The sequence below is a fragment of the Elephantulus edwardii genome, unplaced genomic scaffold, assembly GCF_000299155.1.
Source record: "Elephantulus edwardii isolate Elephantulus edwardi_28Jun2011 unplaced genomic scaffold, EleEdw1.0 scaffold00007, whole genome shotgun sequence".
Classification (NCBI taxonomy): Eukaryota; Metazoa; Chordata; class Mammalia; order Macroscelidea; family Macroscelididae; genus Elephantulus; species Elephantulus edwardii.
This window is the reverse complement of record NW_006399757.1, coordinates 32,553,444-32,570,761: the sequence shown is the minus strand read 5'-3', so window position 1 is coordinate 32,570,761 and position 17,318 is coordinate 32,553,444. Positions and strand designations below refer to the sequence as shown.

At 38.5% G+C, this 17,318-nt stretch overlaps 1 protein-coding gene across 1 annotated transcript in view; it reads left to right on the top strand.

Moving 5' to 3' along the window:
- The window catches only part of LOC102868837, a 126,481-nt gene extending 111,213 nt beyond the window's left edge, over positions 1-15,268 (top strand). The window contains exons 3-7 of the mRNA XM_006880398.1: positions 224-415; positions 4,843-4,950; positions 10,422-10,499; positions 14,086-14,184; positions 15,191-15,268. Coding sequence (XP_006880460.1) covers positions 224-415; positions 4,843-4,950; positions 10,422-10,499; positions 14,086-14,184; positions 15,191-15,268 — 555 coding nt within the window. The remainder of the gene's footprint in view (positions 1-223; positions 416-4,842; positions 4,951-10,421; positions 10,500-14,085; positions 14,185-15,190) is intronic.
- The last annotated feature ends 2,050 nt before the right edge of the window (positions 15,269-17,318 follow it).

Genomic DNA, 17,318 nt, shown 5'->3' with positions numbered 1-17,318 from the left:
TAATGAATGGAAATTATTTTTTTCTAAGGCATGACTTTTACTGGAGGCAGAAGGTCTCTATTTCTTTAACTGCTGTTCTTTGGTTTGTGTGGTGTGTGTTTTCCCCTCAGTTTGTGCTTCCTTTCTGGAAAGTACTTCACTTTTAATGATGTGTGTGTGTGTGTGTGTGTGTGGTTTAATTATGTACACATTTTAAAACCAGTGTTTGTTTTTATCTGCTCAGCCCATCTGCCAGGCAGCCTATCAGAACGACCTCAGTCAGGTGTGGCGCTGGGTGAGGGAAGACCCCAAGTACATCAACGTTCAAGATGGCTTTAATGGAGACACTCCCCTCATCTGTGCTTGTAGAAGAGGGCACCTGAGAATTGTATCCTTCCTTCTAAGAAGAAATGCTAATGTGAACCTCAGAAACCAGGTGAGGCTTTAGTACTTGTGTGGAGAGAGGATTTGACCACAGCAATTTCATTCTCCTCACATCAGTGAACTTGGTAAAAGCCATTTTCTCATTGTTTGTAGCACCTAATAGCCACAATATTGTCTCTCTGTCTTACTTTAGAGAGACGAACACATTCTCAGGACATTTTTATTAGGCTAAAAAGCAATACGCAACATAATTCAATGACTAGGTGTATTTTGTGGCCAGTGAGGTTTTTGTATTCTGGAAGATAGTGGTTCACTCCTTTGGCAGAGCATAGTTTCTTCCTTTCTTCTTCTGCTCTATTTTATCTTGATTTCCTCCCACCTTCCCACCTTAGTAATGTATAAGTAATGGGAATCATTTCTTGAAAAAGAAATACTGACCTCCTTGACCTATATCAACAGATTTTTTAACTCCCTATTTTGAAGTCCTGTTTCCCAGAAGAAAAATTATGAATTACATAATTGTTATTTACTATTGAGTTGAAAATGACCCATAGCTGACCCTCCAGCAAGTTTTTAGAGACAGTTAATTACATGGAGGAGATTGTCCATCCTTCTCCTGAGGAGCCGCTGGTGGAGTCGAACTGTGTGCCTTCAGGACTGCAGCGTAGCTTCATGCCACTCTGCCACCAAACACATTATTGTATAGTTAGAATAAAAGAATGCAGCAATTTCTAGAATCCCAGGGCTAAAAGGGAATTACGAAGATCTGACTGAATTATTAATGTTATAACTTAGCCAAAGCTCACTGTTGTCACACAGATTCCAATTCATAGCAAACCATTGGGTTTTTGAAGCTGTGAACTTTTACATGAGGAGAGGAAATAACTTTCTCCCATGGAGCATTTCCCAGGTTTGAAGTATTGACCTCTTGGTTAGGAGTACAACATATAATGTACTAGGCTACTTGTTGTTGTTATGTACTACTGAGTCAGAACTGACCCATAGTTGACCCTTGAGAAGTTGTTTTCAGAGGCCATAAATCACACAGGAGAGGATTTCCCAATTTGCTTCCTTACAGCAGCTGTTGGATTTGAACCGTGTGCCTTTGAGTTGTTAGTACAGCTCTCTCCCACTAGGCCACCACAGTCCCTTAATATTATAACAGAGGCTTGCAACGTTTAGGTCCTTTTCCCTACTGAGGAAACCAAGCCAAATCCACTGGTTAATTTGAATCTTAGGCTAATGAGCTATTTAGAAGAAGGTCCGGGAACAAGTAGGGGTTGTTAAGAACAAAAAACTGCATTCATTGAGGAGAAAAAAATGGCCAAAGAGTTATGACAAGTTGAAACTGTCTTCATTTTCTCTCTGTGAGTAGTTCCAGACTGAGTTTCATTTAAGTGCTGTACTTCCAACTTATCGAGACAGAAATGTTTTGAAAGGGTAAAAATTAATTGCCTTAAAAGAGGATCTTCTAGAAAAATTCCAGACTCTTAACGAACTCCATACTTCCTCTCTCTGGAAGCAAGCAGTGTGTCTTCAGTGTGCTCCAGGACCCTTGGGAGATACCGTATTTCTGACAAGGGTTTGTAGGTGACAACAATGCAAGTGTTCATGAGCCATACTGAAGCATATTGCTGAACAGAATGTACAATCAAAATTTCTGTAGGAGCCTTATATGGAGCTCTCGGATCAATACTTCCATCAGAGTAACCCACAGCTGTTTTTGCAGAAGTAGATTATTGTTGTCTACCTTCAAGGTGAAACTGACCCATAGCTGACTCTTTGCCAGGTTTTTGGAGGCAGTGAATCAATGGGAGGTGATTGCCTGTCCTTCTCCCGCAGAGCAGCTGTTGGATTCAAACCCCATGCCTTCAGGATCGGAGTGATTCTTACCACTAGGCCATCAGAGATTACCAGACCTTTATTCCAAGGCACCTCTGAGCAGACTCAAAGTTCCAACCATTTGGCTGGCAACCAAGCATATTATCCTCTTGCACTGCCCAAAGATTTCCAAGTCAGTTTAAATGCCAACGAATTTGATGAAATAAATGTTACTGGAAAAATGAGAACTGCCAGACTCTTGACAAATGGCCGACTTGGTTTTAATTCCTTGTGTTTAAAAGCAAGTCATGCCTGTGCTGTAGCTAACAGATAATCAGCTTAATAGAGTATGACAGGATGTCTTTTGAACACAGCTGGGAAACCAGGTGTGTGGCCTTTTGTAGAGAGGAAGTGCTGGAAGGCAGATGTCTGTGGGATGTTTCACATCCTCTTAAGAGTCTTGCTCATTAAGAAGTGGAGGGAGGGAGATGTGGGACAGCACAGGAACCAAGCTGATGAGGCTTGGAGTATCAAGAGCCAAGCCGGGAGTCAGCCAGCTGGAGTCGTTGACGTGCGTACATATCTTGGGAAGAGCTTCATTGGGCACTTGGAGTTGAAACTATTTTTGGAACAGTTTCTTTTTTTTTCCCCTATTAAAAAAAAGTTTTGGTAACCTTTTTCATTTCCCCCTCAAACCTCAACCAGTGCTCTCTTATTTCTTAATGTTTTGATGAATAATTTTTTGGGAGCTCTAAGTCAACAGATACCTTAAATATAAAACATTCTGCTGGTGTTTGAGATAAGTGTGTCCAATAAACAACATAATTCAATGGAAAGTAGATTAATTTTTAAAACCACCATGTATATTTATATGTAGCACACATACACACATATTTTTAATGATTAGATTGACTGTTGTTGTTGTTATGTGCTGTGAAGTTGCTTGCCACTCATAGTGACCCTATGTACAACCCTAAACCCTGCTCTGTCCTGTGCTAATCGCACTGTCTCCAATACACCCATCCCGATTACCTCAGTCACTGAATGAATACATCTCAGAGAGGGCCTTTCTCTTCCACGATTGACTATGATTGAAAAAGAAAGACGTTTTGATAAGAAAATTGCAAACTATTTCTAGCTAGCTGGAACACGCTTTAGCACTGCCATTGGAAAGTGTTAATACTTTTTGTGCCAGGAAATCAATCTAAATTTAGTAAACTCAGTAAACTTAGATGTATCGACAAAGCTTTATAAAGGAGCATATTCAGACAGTAGGACTGATAAAAAGGGAAAAGCTTTGTGTTGGGTTTTTTTTTTTTAAAAACACCAACTTTAAGTTTCATTTGATAAAAAGGTATGTAACTGTTAAAATCATGTTCACCTGTGTTAAATGGCATGAACAATGTACATATTTGAAATACTCAGAGCAACCCCTCCCCCTTGGGTTTGGTTTTTCAATATGTAGTTTGATGTTGCATTTTTAAATCTCAGAAATACGCATTTTAAAAGACCCCAAGTAAACATACTAAAATGTCAAGAATGAACTCTGGGCTGTTGGATTCTGGATGATTTTAAAACTTATTGTTATACTTTTGCCTAATTTCAGAAGTTCTTACAAGAAACATCTATACTTTGATATTTAGAAAAAAACAAAAAAAATAGTCTTATTTAAGAACTATGTTTTCTCCTGTTAACCTTTCTTTAATCTCCCTTCTCCCTCATTGATGTGGCTGTTACCGAATCCTAGACTGTTTTGCATATGCTTGCTTGCACGTGTTTCTGTCTACCATTTTTTTATGATGAAGCCCTGAGGCTTCATGTAACCCATAATCTCTAGGAGTTTAGGTATTTGAAGGATTAAACTGAGTTATTTACATTCTACTAGCACTATTGGTTTGTATGCAGGAACATGGAAAATTGTCATGTGGTCAGTTTTTCTTAGGCACCAACGAGGAAATCAGTAATTTGTACAAGGAGAGGAAGACCCTCGATGAGATGAATTGACACAGTGACTTCAGCAATGGACTCAATGTCAGGGATGATGAGGATGGTGCCGAATAGGATAGGGCTCAGATCTGTTGTTCATAGGGTCGCTTATAAGTTGTACTCAACTGATTAGCAAATAAAAATAACAATAAATTGGTGTTTTTGATAATTTTGTATTAATTTTAATGAAAATTTAAATAAAGGGTTTTAATACTAAATTATGTCCTATGTTTATTTCTCTCTCTGTTTCTATCTGTGTGTTCCAAAAACTGAGTGTGAAAATCCATCTTCAGTTAATTTGTGAAATATATGTTTCACTTATATTATCTTCTGTAAGGAGTCCTGCTGACCCCGTAGATTTGGTCAGCTGTTTGAATCCTCAGGAGAAAGATGAAGAAGTTCGATTTTTTAAAAACATTTATACCTTTAGACATTAAAGGTGGGAACAATTCTACTTTTTCCTGTAGAGTCTCTAAAATCTTCCTGTAATTCTTCCACGATTTTTGTTGAAATAGACTTGTATTCTATGCTACATATCTGGTACTGGTGAAAAGCACATAACTGTCATAAATTAAAAATAATTAAAATTTATGATGTGTTAATATTAAAATGTGAAAGTTGAAGTGAAATTTAAAAAAAATATAAAACATACTTTGTTTTGTTTTTTCACAGAAAGAGAGAACATGCTTGCATTATGCCGTGAAAAAAAGATTTACCTTCTTTGATTATCTACTTATCATTCTCTTAATGCCTGTTCTGCTTATTGGTTATTTCCTCATGGTGAGTACAGCCCTTGTTAGAGCATGTGCACAGTAAAGCAATAGTATGACTCATCAAGTTTTACCTGACTGGTAAGCTATTGTAAAGAGCTGTGGATCATAACAAACAATGGCTAACATTGAGAAGAATGAGAATATTAGGACACCTCATATGAAACCTTTACCTAGACCAAGAATCTGTTGTCTGAATAGAGAAAGGGGACACTTGCATGGTTTAAAATCAGGAATAAGTGTTCATCAGTGTTGCATCCTTTCTCCATACCTATTCTATCTGTACACTAAATAATTCATTTGAGAAGCCGGACTTTATGATGGAAAGTGTGGGATCAGGATACCTTATCAATAACCAGTGTTATGCAGATGACACAACCTTGTTTCTTGAAAGTGAGAATTTGAAGCACTTATGGCAGAAGATCAATGACTCAAAGTGTGAGAAGAGAACAGGCCATGTAGGGAGTGCCATACCTGATCTTCATCAGTTCATAGGGAAATTGTCCCTGTCCATAGACTCAATAGCATAAATCCGATCCCCATTAGGTCAGACATGTCCCTCACACTCCCATGCTTATTTCTACTCATCTCAGCACTAATCTTACTACTTTCATGGGTTCAAAATCCAAAGTGATAATTCACAGACCACACAGAATCATATAGAGAAACCAACAGGACACAGTGAAGACAGTGCCCAAAATGTGCACGTAGGCACCTCGGCCTTGAACTTCATGATGGTCTTAGGTTCTTAGTTCTGCCAATCTTGGCTTCACTCCACCCCACAGCTGCCAAACAAAGGTCTCAGTCCTGTCCCACCAATATTGGCTCTCCACTCAATTGTCCAATACATTTCTCAGTCCTGACAGTGTTGGCTTTCTCCTCTCCAAAGTTTCATCAATGCTCCAGTTCAGCTATTTCTGCTGCTACTGCTACTGCTATTGCAGCCGCTGTTGCTGCTGTTGCTCTCACTGTTGTCACTGTTGCTATCCCAAAATGTGTCCTACATTTCACCTAGTTGTGGGGAGGTCAGTCTTCTCTAGCTGGGGGAAGAATTACTTCTTCTTCTTTTCTGAGAGAATTTTGCTATTCTCTGCAGCTAGAACTGTTCAATTTATTGGGGAGACTAGTCAATCCTCTTGTAGATTGTTGAGACTGGCCAATCCCCTTGTGACATTGTATATAGCCAGTCCCTTTGTGGATAAGCCAATATGCCTCAATTGCATAGTCCCCGCCCTCTGCACAGTCATCCACGTTAGAAAAGTCATATTGAGAGACAAACTCCACACCAAGTTAATAGTAAAATAATCTGTGCACTGTTTATTTGGAAAAAATAAATTAATTTTGATGAAAAATCATTTCTGATGGAAACACAAAAATTCTGAAGACTTAAAGACTTTTCCCTTTCTACTGTTTTGCTCTCCTAAAAGAGCTCAAGTTTATGTACATTCATGTCTGGGCTCATGATTTTTAAAGTCTCACTCCAGTTGTGAGTTATAGAACAGTGCCCAAAGTATTTGCATAGACATAGACAATCTTCATAGAGAATATTCAACCTATTTTTCACATTGATAGATTTATTCATTCTTCAACAAATGTTGTTTGGTGCCATCAAGTTGAGTACAACATTTAACCACTCTATGAACAAAAGATCTGAATCCTGTTCTATCCTTGGCCATCCTCATACTTTCTGACTGCATGAGCACATTACTTCAGTCTCCTTGTCAATCCACCTGATTGAGGGTCTTCCTCTCCTTCATCACCCTCCACACTTCCCAAGATGATGCCCCACTCTAATGGATAGGCTCTCCTTGCAAGATGGCCAAGGTGTATGAGGCGAAGTCTCATCATTCTTGCCTATAAAGAACACTTTGGCTCACCCTCTCTAAGACATGTCTATTTGTTCTTTTGGCCATCTGTGGGATACTCAGTGCTCTTCTCCAACACCACAGCTCAAAGACATCAATTCTTTTTCTGTAATCCTTATTCATTGTCCAGATCTCAGATGTGTAGCAAGAGATCAGAAGAACTATGGCTTGAATCAGATGCACCTTAGTCCTCAAATTGACATCATTACTCCTTTATAATTTAAAGAGATCCATAATTAGTGATTTTCTCAATGCAATGTGTCTCCTTATTTCCTGAATCATTGACACGAAGAAATTTTCTTGAAAAAAAATTTGTATATGAATGCAGTCATACCATACTTAAGCAAGAAGCTTCATTTATTTTCAAGAAGAGTGACAGATTTGCCTGACTTGCCCGCTTTTTTGCCATCTGTTTCCCTTTGTGGTCAGTTCTATCTTGAGAGATGACCCAGTATATTGGAATTTACTCCAGAATAATAATGATGCTCCCTCCTAACAGCCAATGTTGTTGTTGTTGTTAAGTGCCATCGAGTCACAGGCGACTCATAGCAACCCTATGAAGGAGAGTCCTTGACGCTTGGGTGCCTTTCATCCTCTCTCCAAGTTCATAGGGTTTCCGGAGGCAAGCTATTATGGAAGTGGACGCCACTCCTCCTTCCACAACAACCAATGGACCATGATATTATTTATCCCTGTACATGTAAACTCTAGGACCAAAACCTACCATTTAGAGATGTTGTTATTACCTTGGATTTTTAAAAATGTTGCATAATTTGAGGAAGTAGGATTAAAGACAATGAAGCCTGGCGGCTTAGTAGTAAGGAATTTCACTGCCGATGCAAAGGTACTCAGTTTGAATCTACTGCTTGGTTGTTAAGAGAAAAATGGGCAGTCTCCTCCTGTGAGTTTTACTGACTCTGAAAACCTATTGGAGGGTCAGCTATGGGTCAGTTCTGACTTGAAAGTACACAATAACAACAACAACAGGATTAAAAACAATAATGGTGGTTTTAATATTTGTATTTATAAGCCACAGATACACTACACTGATACCTGTAACTATTTATAGTCTTGAAAATTTCTTGATTAAAAAACCCCCACTGTGTATTTAGTGCATAGCATTACACAAGTTGCTACTGAGTCAGTTCCAACTCATGGTGACCCCCATGTGTGTCAGAATGGAATTGTGCACCACAGGGTTTTAATGGCTATGACATTTTGGAAGTTGTTTCCAGCACTGTCTTCTGAGGTACCTCTGGGTGCACTAGAACCCACTCTGAGCAACAACAATTAAAACTATGATTAGCAAGTTTGTTCAGAAATTGTTGACACACAAACCTGCTACTAAATATTTAGAAACTGACAACGTGGGCAAAAATAGCAGAGTGAAAAGCCCCAGTTCTCACTGCACTTGTTTCTCATTGACTAATACGGCCTGAGGCATAGGTCTTGTGGAGTCAGTAGTAAGCGGCATGAGACTTAAATTAGGGGGGGAAGAAAGTATTGAGTTACTTTTGGGAAGGACAGAAGAAGAAAGGCAGTTTGGAAGTTAACAGGAGGAAAGCATGAGTAGAGAAGACGATGGGATGGAGCTTCCTCAGTTATAAAAACCAGTGACTGCGGAATTAATTGCAACACCTGGTGACTCCTGGCATGCTAGAGCTGGATTGCACTCTTGAGCTTTCTTTTTAAAATTGTGTGTGTGTGTGTGTGTGTGAGTGTACCGTCAAATCAGATCTGACTGGTACAGGAGGAGATTGTCCCTCCTTTTCCCAGCAGAGCATCTCGTGGATTTGAACCTTGTGCCTCTGGGATTGTAGTTGCAGCTCCTTGCCACTAGGCCACCAGAGCTCCCCTAAAATTCTTGTTAAAAGGTTACATGGAAAAACATTGATAGACATTCAACAATTACCACACATACAGTTCAAAGACATTGATGATTATTTGAGTTGTGCAGCCATTTTCATCCTCCTCTTCCAAATTGTTTCATTTTCATTAATACAATCTCATTGTCATTTGAGGTTCCCACCTAACCTGGGTTACTGTCTTCAGTTTGATCCCATAGAGTTAGGTTTTAGAATAAACCTATTTTCAAGGCAAATACCCTTTACTAATGGAGTTGGAGGGATGCTTTGTGTAAAGAAGACTTCAGGGTATATTGCCAGCTAAAGAGTATCTAAAACAACAAGCGTGAGGATTTCAGCTGCTGTAGGGGTGGGGAAGGGTGGTTGGAAGTAGATTATCTGACTTGCCGTTGAAGTATCTCTGGACAGACTTGAATGTCCAACAGATAGCAGATGTGCTGTTTAGACCATCTGAGGACTCCTCGAATACAAAGGAACTGAAGAAAGATGGACAGTCTCTTCTGGTGTGACTTATAGCCTTAGTAACGCACTGGAGAATCAGCTGTAAGTTGGTCCAACTCAAAAGCAGTGGATTTTTTAAAATAAGAAGTCCTGGGCCATGTGAAGACAGAACGGTTTCTTCAGGCAGCAGAATGCTTGAAGGGTTCAACTTGCATGTGGTTGGAATCTCATCAAAATAGAGTGGAAATGTGGATTTCACTTGTTGAGTTATTCAAAATACATTTATTAACAATGTGGCCACCATTGTGCCAGGTGTTAGGGATAAAATGATGAGCAAAACAAACATAGAGCTTCTCAAGAGAGAGGAGTGCCATTGATCAGATAATGAATGACACAAACACCTTCCTGTGATGCAGCTGATGTAGAGAAGGTGACAGGTACATGAAAGCCTGGCAGAGACGGGTTTTAACTGGTCAGTTGGGGCAGAAAAAGAATTCCTGGAACAAGAATGCTTGGGCTGCAATCTGAATAATGAATTTACCAGACAAAGAAGGAAATAAGAAGGCTACGAGGTAGAAGGGACGCCTTGCACAATTCTGAGCAGGAGGGAGCCCGGTCAGAATGAAAGGCTACAATAGGCCAGTGTAAATGGAACAGGACGAGCCAAGGAGTATAATGGGAGGCAGGGAGTTCAAGAGGTCAGTATGCCATGCTGAGGAGTTTATGTTTGTCCAGCAGACAATGGGAAACTGTAGAAAGATTTTCAGTCAGGATGAGGAAGATTCCATCCTTAGTAGGTTTTGATAGGTTTGGGTTGCAGCCAATAATTCATATGTATTTAAAACAAGTTCCTAGGTTCTGATGTTACTATTCCAGGGCTGCATTCTGAGAAACACCAAACCCCAGACTAAGCTCACTGGCTTTCAGTCAATTTCAACTTCAGGGCCCTGTGAGATGAAATAGAATTGCCTCATTGGGCTTCTGAAGCCTCTGTCCCTGAAGAAGCAGACTGTCACATCTTTATCCTGTGGAATGCTTGACGTGTTCAAAGCACTGACCTTCAGGTTAGCAGTGGTTTGCTCAACCAGAGCTATGTTATGGGCCACCAGAGCTCCTCTTGAGAATCGCAATGTTAACTAAGTGATGACAGTGAGAGGTGGTGATGGTAGAGACATAGAAGAATACATAGGAGTTCTGGGGGGGATAAGATTAAAGTGAAGTCTTAATTGATTTAGACAATTTCAGACACAAGGTGAAGAAAATGTTTTTAACAAGATTTTTTTTCCTTTTTTTTGCCATGTTTGCTGTAGATATCAAAGACAAAGCAGAATGAAACACTTGTACGGATGTTGCTTGACGCTGGCATTGAAGTTAATGCTACAGACTGCGTAAGTGTGTAATTTCATACTATTGAAATAGCATTCAAAATGGGTTTTATAGGTAATGTACTTGCTGTTTATAGATATGGATAGAGTTGCTTGCATTTACTTCCCAGATACATTTACATTTAGTTTTGTCTCTACTTTTACTGCCAGTTGAATGCCCTTGTAATTATCTCTATTCTGCTACTGAACTTGAAGGAAAAGTCTTCATTAATCAGAGAATACTTTTTAAAGAGTTGACTTCATCTTTGCTGAGAAGGAATCCAGAGGCTTGCAGAACAAAACCTCATTCTCAGCTGTAGAGTTAGAATGCCTGTGTAGTAATCTATACTAGTCTGTTTCTTAACCTATGTTAATTTTGGTAACATATAAACTTAATAGAATTCAATTTCTTCATTGGTAAAACTAGGGTATTGTTAGTATTTTCCTTACAAATACCTGCCTGCATTCACGTAAAGCACCTAGCAGAGAGACTGTGTTTAATAAATGCTAACAGTTGCTTGTGTAGCCAAGCTCCCAACATGAGAAACTAAGGAAATACCTCAAATGTAAACTAAAGAAAGATAAATGAAAAGTCAAAGAAAATGAAAATGCTGATAAGAGTAGTGATAAAGGCAAGTGTAGTAGTATATTAGCCTCTCAATGGTGCTACCACAGAATTACCACACTAGTGGCTTTGACATGTAGAAAAGTAGTTTAGGAGATGAACAGTCTGAATTAACGAGCTGGCTCTAGTGGAATGCTCCTCGCTGGTTCCGGGAGAAAGAAAGCCCTTCTGTTGGTGTTCTAGCCTTCTCTCTATTGGAATGTTCGTCGGAGATCTCCTCATGGCATGTTCTTCCCCTTCATTTGAGTTTACCTCTTCTGTCCTCATGACATGTTGTTGTGTATCATTGAGTCGGAACTGACCCATAACTGACCCTCCAGTGAGTTTTCAGAGGCAGTAAATTGCATGGAAGGAGATTGTCCATTCTTTTTGTGGGGAGTAACTGGTGGATTTAGACCGTTTGACTTTGGGATTGTGGCGCAGTTTCATAGTATTAGGGCAGCAGAGCTTATTGCCCTGTCCTGATGGCATATTGTGGTTGTGTATAGTTGAGTTGGAACCAATCATAGCTGGTCATCTAGTTGTTTAACAGGCATTTTTATTGAGTGGGAAGAGATGGCTAATCCATACATGCACAGGCACATGTGAGATAAAGAGAATATATTCATGTAATGAGTATCTCTTTTCTACAAAAAATACTTTAAAACTAATCTGGATAGGTTAACAAACAAACAACAAAACTCCCACAAATTTTGACTTATAGGATCCATGCAGGATGGAGTAGAACTACCTCATAGAGCTTCTGTGACTTTGTTTTTTTAATTGATATACACATAAATATTCATAATCAGTGTGTTTCATATGTACATAGTGGGGGTGTTTGTGTGTGTTTAACACCTTCCTTTGTTGACATTATGTTTCATACAATCATTTCCATACATTGTGTTTGCTTCTGTGACTTTTAACATTTTTTAAAATTTTTAAAAAATTTTTATGTGTACCACCAAATTGGATCTGACTGGTACAGGAGGAGATTATCCCTCCTTCTCCAGAAGAACATCTAGCAGATTCAAACCGCATACTTCAGGGATTGCAGTGCAGCTTCTGCCACTAGGCCACCAGAGCTCCCTGACTTCCAACATTTTTGAATGTAGAATGCTCCATCAGAATTTCCCTCAGAGTGGCTGGTGGTTTCAAACAATAGATCTTTTGGTTAGCCATTGAATGCTTCAACCACAGACCCACCAGAGCCCCTTAGACATTATTACTATGTGTTACAAATTCTTTCAGTACCTTTGACACAGGTTAAGTAAACTACTGTTAAAAGTCAACTATAGTTCACAATTTAATAGGTTTAAAGTTTGTGCCCCAGAACAACATTTCTCTAGAATATTTTTTCTATCTATATCCCTCTTCATCTCTTGTTATTGTTGTGTGTGCTATTGAGTTGGAACTGACTCATAGCAGACCCTCCAGTGGGTTTTCAGAGGCAGTAATTACATGGGAGGAGAATGCCCATCCCCTTCTCATGGAGCAGCAGGTGGATTCAAACTTTGGGATTGCGTCACAGGTTCTTATCATTAGGCCACTAGAGCTCCATCTCCTTGAGAGATGCTCTATTTACATGGGTACACACACATACACACACGCACACACACATGCACACACATACACATGAACACACACACACACACACACACACACACACACACACACATCTCCTTATCTTTTCTACAAAACAGTCTCTAAAAATTCACTGCCAAAATCCACTTTCTAGCTCTAAGTAATAATGTCTTGAATTCACTAGATTTTATTTCATCACAGAACTAGACCTTGCATTCATTATGCTATCATTTAATAAAAATAAGTGATGCAGCATTCTCTCCTATGAGCTTAGATGAACTTCCAGAGAAGAAGGCCCAGCATTTGGCCTATTAGTCTTGTGGACCAGGCTAACATTCTTTATTTAGCAAACCTGTGGTTTTACAGAGGCTAACCGTTGTATACAAATTCCTTAGTTTTTCTTTCCTTTGATTTGCAGTTAGTACTTTAAATTAGTCCCAACAGGATGATCCAGACATAATTCACAAAGACTAGGGAGCTTCTTACCAAGCCAAAGGTGGGTGATTTTAATCCGTGGCCCTCAGGCCTGGTTTTAATTGTTTTTGGTCAAACATTGTTCTAAGTGGTAAAGCACTGGTCTGTCCAATTGCTCTATAGAGGTAACTTGTGTTTGCTGTGATGCTAAACACTGTGACACTGATGTGCCAAATGCGGTAATGGTTACCCATGGTGGACAGTGTTTGTTGGAGCTCCCCGATTAAAACAAGCTTGGAAGCAGGAGTGGTATCCATTTCTGAAATAGCTTGCCTCCAGTAACTCTATGAACTTGGAGAAATGATAAAAGATACAGATGTTCAGGTCTTTCGCTCATAGGGTCACTATGAGTCGTCTATGATTCGACAGCACTTAACAACCACAGGGAACTTCTGCATAAAATTGTACTCATGTGGTAGCTGTATTGAAGCAATGTAAGCACCTCTTGGGTTTTGTTTTGTTTTTTTTTTCAGATTATGGGGGTTTGATTAAGGGCCATAAAGGATGATAAATGAAGTAAATGTGAAAAATCAGGAGAAAACTGGTAACATAATGAGAGAAGTAATTACCCAGGCATGCAGAAATATTGTCATTTTAAAGCATCAGGTTTTTTGTTTGTTTGGTTTAAGCATCAGTTTTAAGAGGTACATTTTTAAGGTCAGAACTGAAATTGAGCCAGGAATTGAGCCATCATATTCATTGATGATGAATAGTATATTACCAGAGTAAATAGTATATTACATACCAAAGGAGAAAGGACAAATGATTTTTTTTTAGGACAACTTATTTTAAGTACATGACATGAAGTTAACACACAGATTGTTGGCAATTATTTTAAGTAAGTTACAAATTGCAAAATGTAAAGAAGTATTTGTTAAGAGCCATATCCTACTGTTGCTGGTGAGCCTGGCTAAAAAGCAGTAATGCTATTTGCCTTTTCTATTCCAGTATGGCTGCACGGCCCTCCATTATGCCTGTGAGATGAAAAACCAGAGCATTGTCCCCCTGCTGCTTGATGCCCATGCAGACCCCCTGATAAAGAATAAGGTAAGGACTGTGATGGACTGTGGTGTGAGTAGCATAATCCAGGCCTGGGGCTGAAGTCGGTTATTTGCTCCTGATACTAATCATAATAGAATTCATTGCCTCAATGAAGAAATTCACTTATCCTAAAGCCAAGTGTTTGAGCAGATCAGGGAGCCTGATTAGGGTCAAGGTTCAGACGTGTTGCTCATGGGGTCGCTGTGAGTCATCATCAACTAGCCAACACTCAACAACAGTAACAGAGCTATTACAGAAGCTCTATATTGGGGGTGTTGGATAAACACTGGGTTGCTAAACAAAAGGTTTGTGGTTCAAACCAAAAGGTTAGTGGCTCAAAATAGTCATCTGAGGAACAACAAAGTGGTAGTCAGCTTCTGGGCAGACTGAGGGCCTCGGAAACACTGTGAGACAATTTTATTCTATCCTTTAGGGTTATTTCAAGTTGGAATCAACTGGATAGCAATGAGTTTTTTTGGTTTGTTTCATGACTATTGCAAGAGGCCTGGTGATGCAATAATGGAGCACTCAGCTGCTAACAGAAAAGTCAGTGGTTTGAAACACCCAGTGACTCCAGGAGAAAAGGCTTGGTGACCTATTCTTGCAAAGGTTGCATGCTCATGCTAGGAAATAGAGTAAGGAAATTCTACTCTAGTCTATAGCATTACTTTTAGATGGGATCCCTGGGACATGCAAACAGTCAACACACTGGGCAGCTTACTGAACAGTAAGGGTTTCAAATCCACCCAGATTAGCCTGGTGATTTACTTCTCTCAAACCAGACAGGAAATTTTTGTAGTTTATGGTGTTATAATGACATGCATGGGGTCATTGTGAGTCAAAATTAGCTTGATGGTAACTGATTTCAAGCTATTATCAGGATTGAATTATATTTGTATTTAAAGCACTTGCAAAGCCTGAAAGTCAATGCATCTAAATGGTTCACTAGATCCTTCACTCTGACATTTGACTCTCGTGGAGACAAATAACTGCGATTTCTTTGTCTCCGCAGGATGGTGAGAGTTCACTGGACATCGCACGGAGATTAAAATTTTCCCAGATTGAATTAATGCTAAGGAAAGTCTCATAGTCTATGTAGCCTCACAGATGAAAAAGTAGGTGACGTTAAAAGACATTTTTCCTCCATCTTTGATTGGTGGACTATGGGCCATTCAACCCAGAAGTCATTACTTTATGGGAATGATGGTGATTGCCATAGGTAATGTTTTGTAATATAGTTTGCTCTGTGGAGTTTACCATAATCTCCGAGAAGAAGCACTGAACTTGTTGGAATCTTCATGTGATCCTATACACATATTTCCATCTCAATCTCTCCTAAGGAAGAGAAGTAGAGTTTTACGGCTTAATTTTCTTTCCCCTAGGATCTTCACCCATTATTTCTACTTGATGGCATAGAAAATGAATTTTCCTTTCAGGTTTCTTTGAGTAACAAAAGAAAAATTCAAATTCTATATATTTCTATAGAATTATACACATATGCATATGAGTTTAGAGGTTCATATGTGTATACTCTTTTGATGAAATAAGTTCAACAGAAATGACCATAGCTGTCAGTGGTAGAAGTGTTTATAACACAGAAATTGGCAAATGTTATAAATTGGGGATTTTGTTTTCATTCTTTCCAGGAAGCCAGTTTGCTAGTGCATTACTTTACATTTGGTATTCATTTACAAGAAAAATATGTCTCAGTTTTAAACAAGATGTGTAACTATCAATATGTCTGCTCAAAACAATCTTTATTACCTCTTGGAAATATAAGCCAGATAACAAATTTTAGTTTTATTTATTTTTATCAATAAAATTTTAAATATTATTATAAATTATTTGGATAAAAGAGCATTGTTATAAGAAATTGAGCTAGATCATAAGATGACATCTGGAACATGTTTTGTGAATGAGTCAGAGCAGAGAGAAGTGTATTTTAAAATAATGATTGAATTTTACAAATCAAGTCTGAATGACTCATAGCTGTGGCACAAACTAAACCATGCTAGATGTGGTAAAAGGCACAGTCTAAGAATGCCCTTCACTAGAGTAACTAATAAAAATCTAACCCAGGAGTTATTTGTTAAATTATGTACAGAGTCTTAAGACACATGTTTTGTAAGGGAAAGAAAATGGATTCTGAAGCCCTTGAATGTTTCTTGTAAATTATTTAAAATCCATTATCACTGAGCTGAGTTACTAGGTAACTATGGGAGGGAAACTAAGTGGATTTTATCCACCAGTTTGGTTTCAGATTATATTTTGCAAAATTGTACTGTTACATAATTTATTTCTGTCATATTTGAAACTATGAAAACTGAGAATTTTTTTCTAAATAAATAAATCTAGATTTGTGAACAAGTTAGAGTGATTGTCTGCCAGTAGCTTTGACAAGATCAAAGGAAACTATATGAGCTCTACTTTTGCTGGTTCAAATCCACCAGCAATTTAAGTGTTTCATTATACTCATGACATTTAAAAATGTTCCTCCTATTTCTCAACATAGTTAAGTCTATATACAAAATCAACAGATAACATTAGTCTCAGTGACATGAGATTGAAGACATACATTTCCCTTGTAAACAAGAACCAGACAAAGAAACATTTTATTACCTATGCTATTTAATATTGTATTGCACATACTTGCGTAAGCAATAAAGCAAGGAAAAGATAAAAGACATCCAAGTTTGATATGCAACGATGGTTCAACATAAGAAAAAAAATTAATGTAATTTACCACATTAACAAAGCAAATAACAACCATATGATCTTAGCAATTGATGCAGAAAAGGCATTTGACAAAATCCAATACCTCTTCCTGATAAAGACACTCAGCAAATTTGGAATAGAAAGAGATATCCTCAAAATAGTGAATAGTATATATGCAAAACTAAGAGCCAATATAATTCTCAATGGAGAAAGACTAAAACCATTTTCCTTGCGAAAAGGGATGAGGATGCCCACTGTTACCACTTTTATTCAATATTGAGAGTACTTGTTGGGGTAATACAACAATGTCTAAAAAAAACCCCACCCTATTAGAGCTAGAACAACAATTTAGTAGAGTAGCAGGGATATAAGGTCAACATCCAAAAATGAGTAGGATTCGTCTACAGTAACAAAGAGAATTCAGG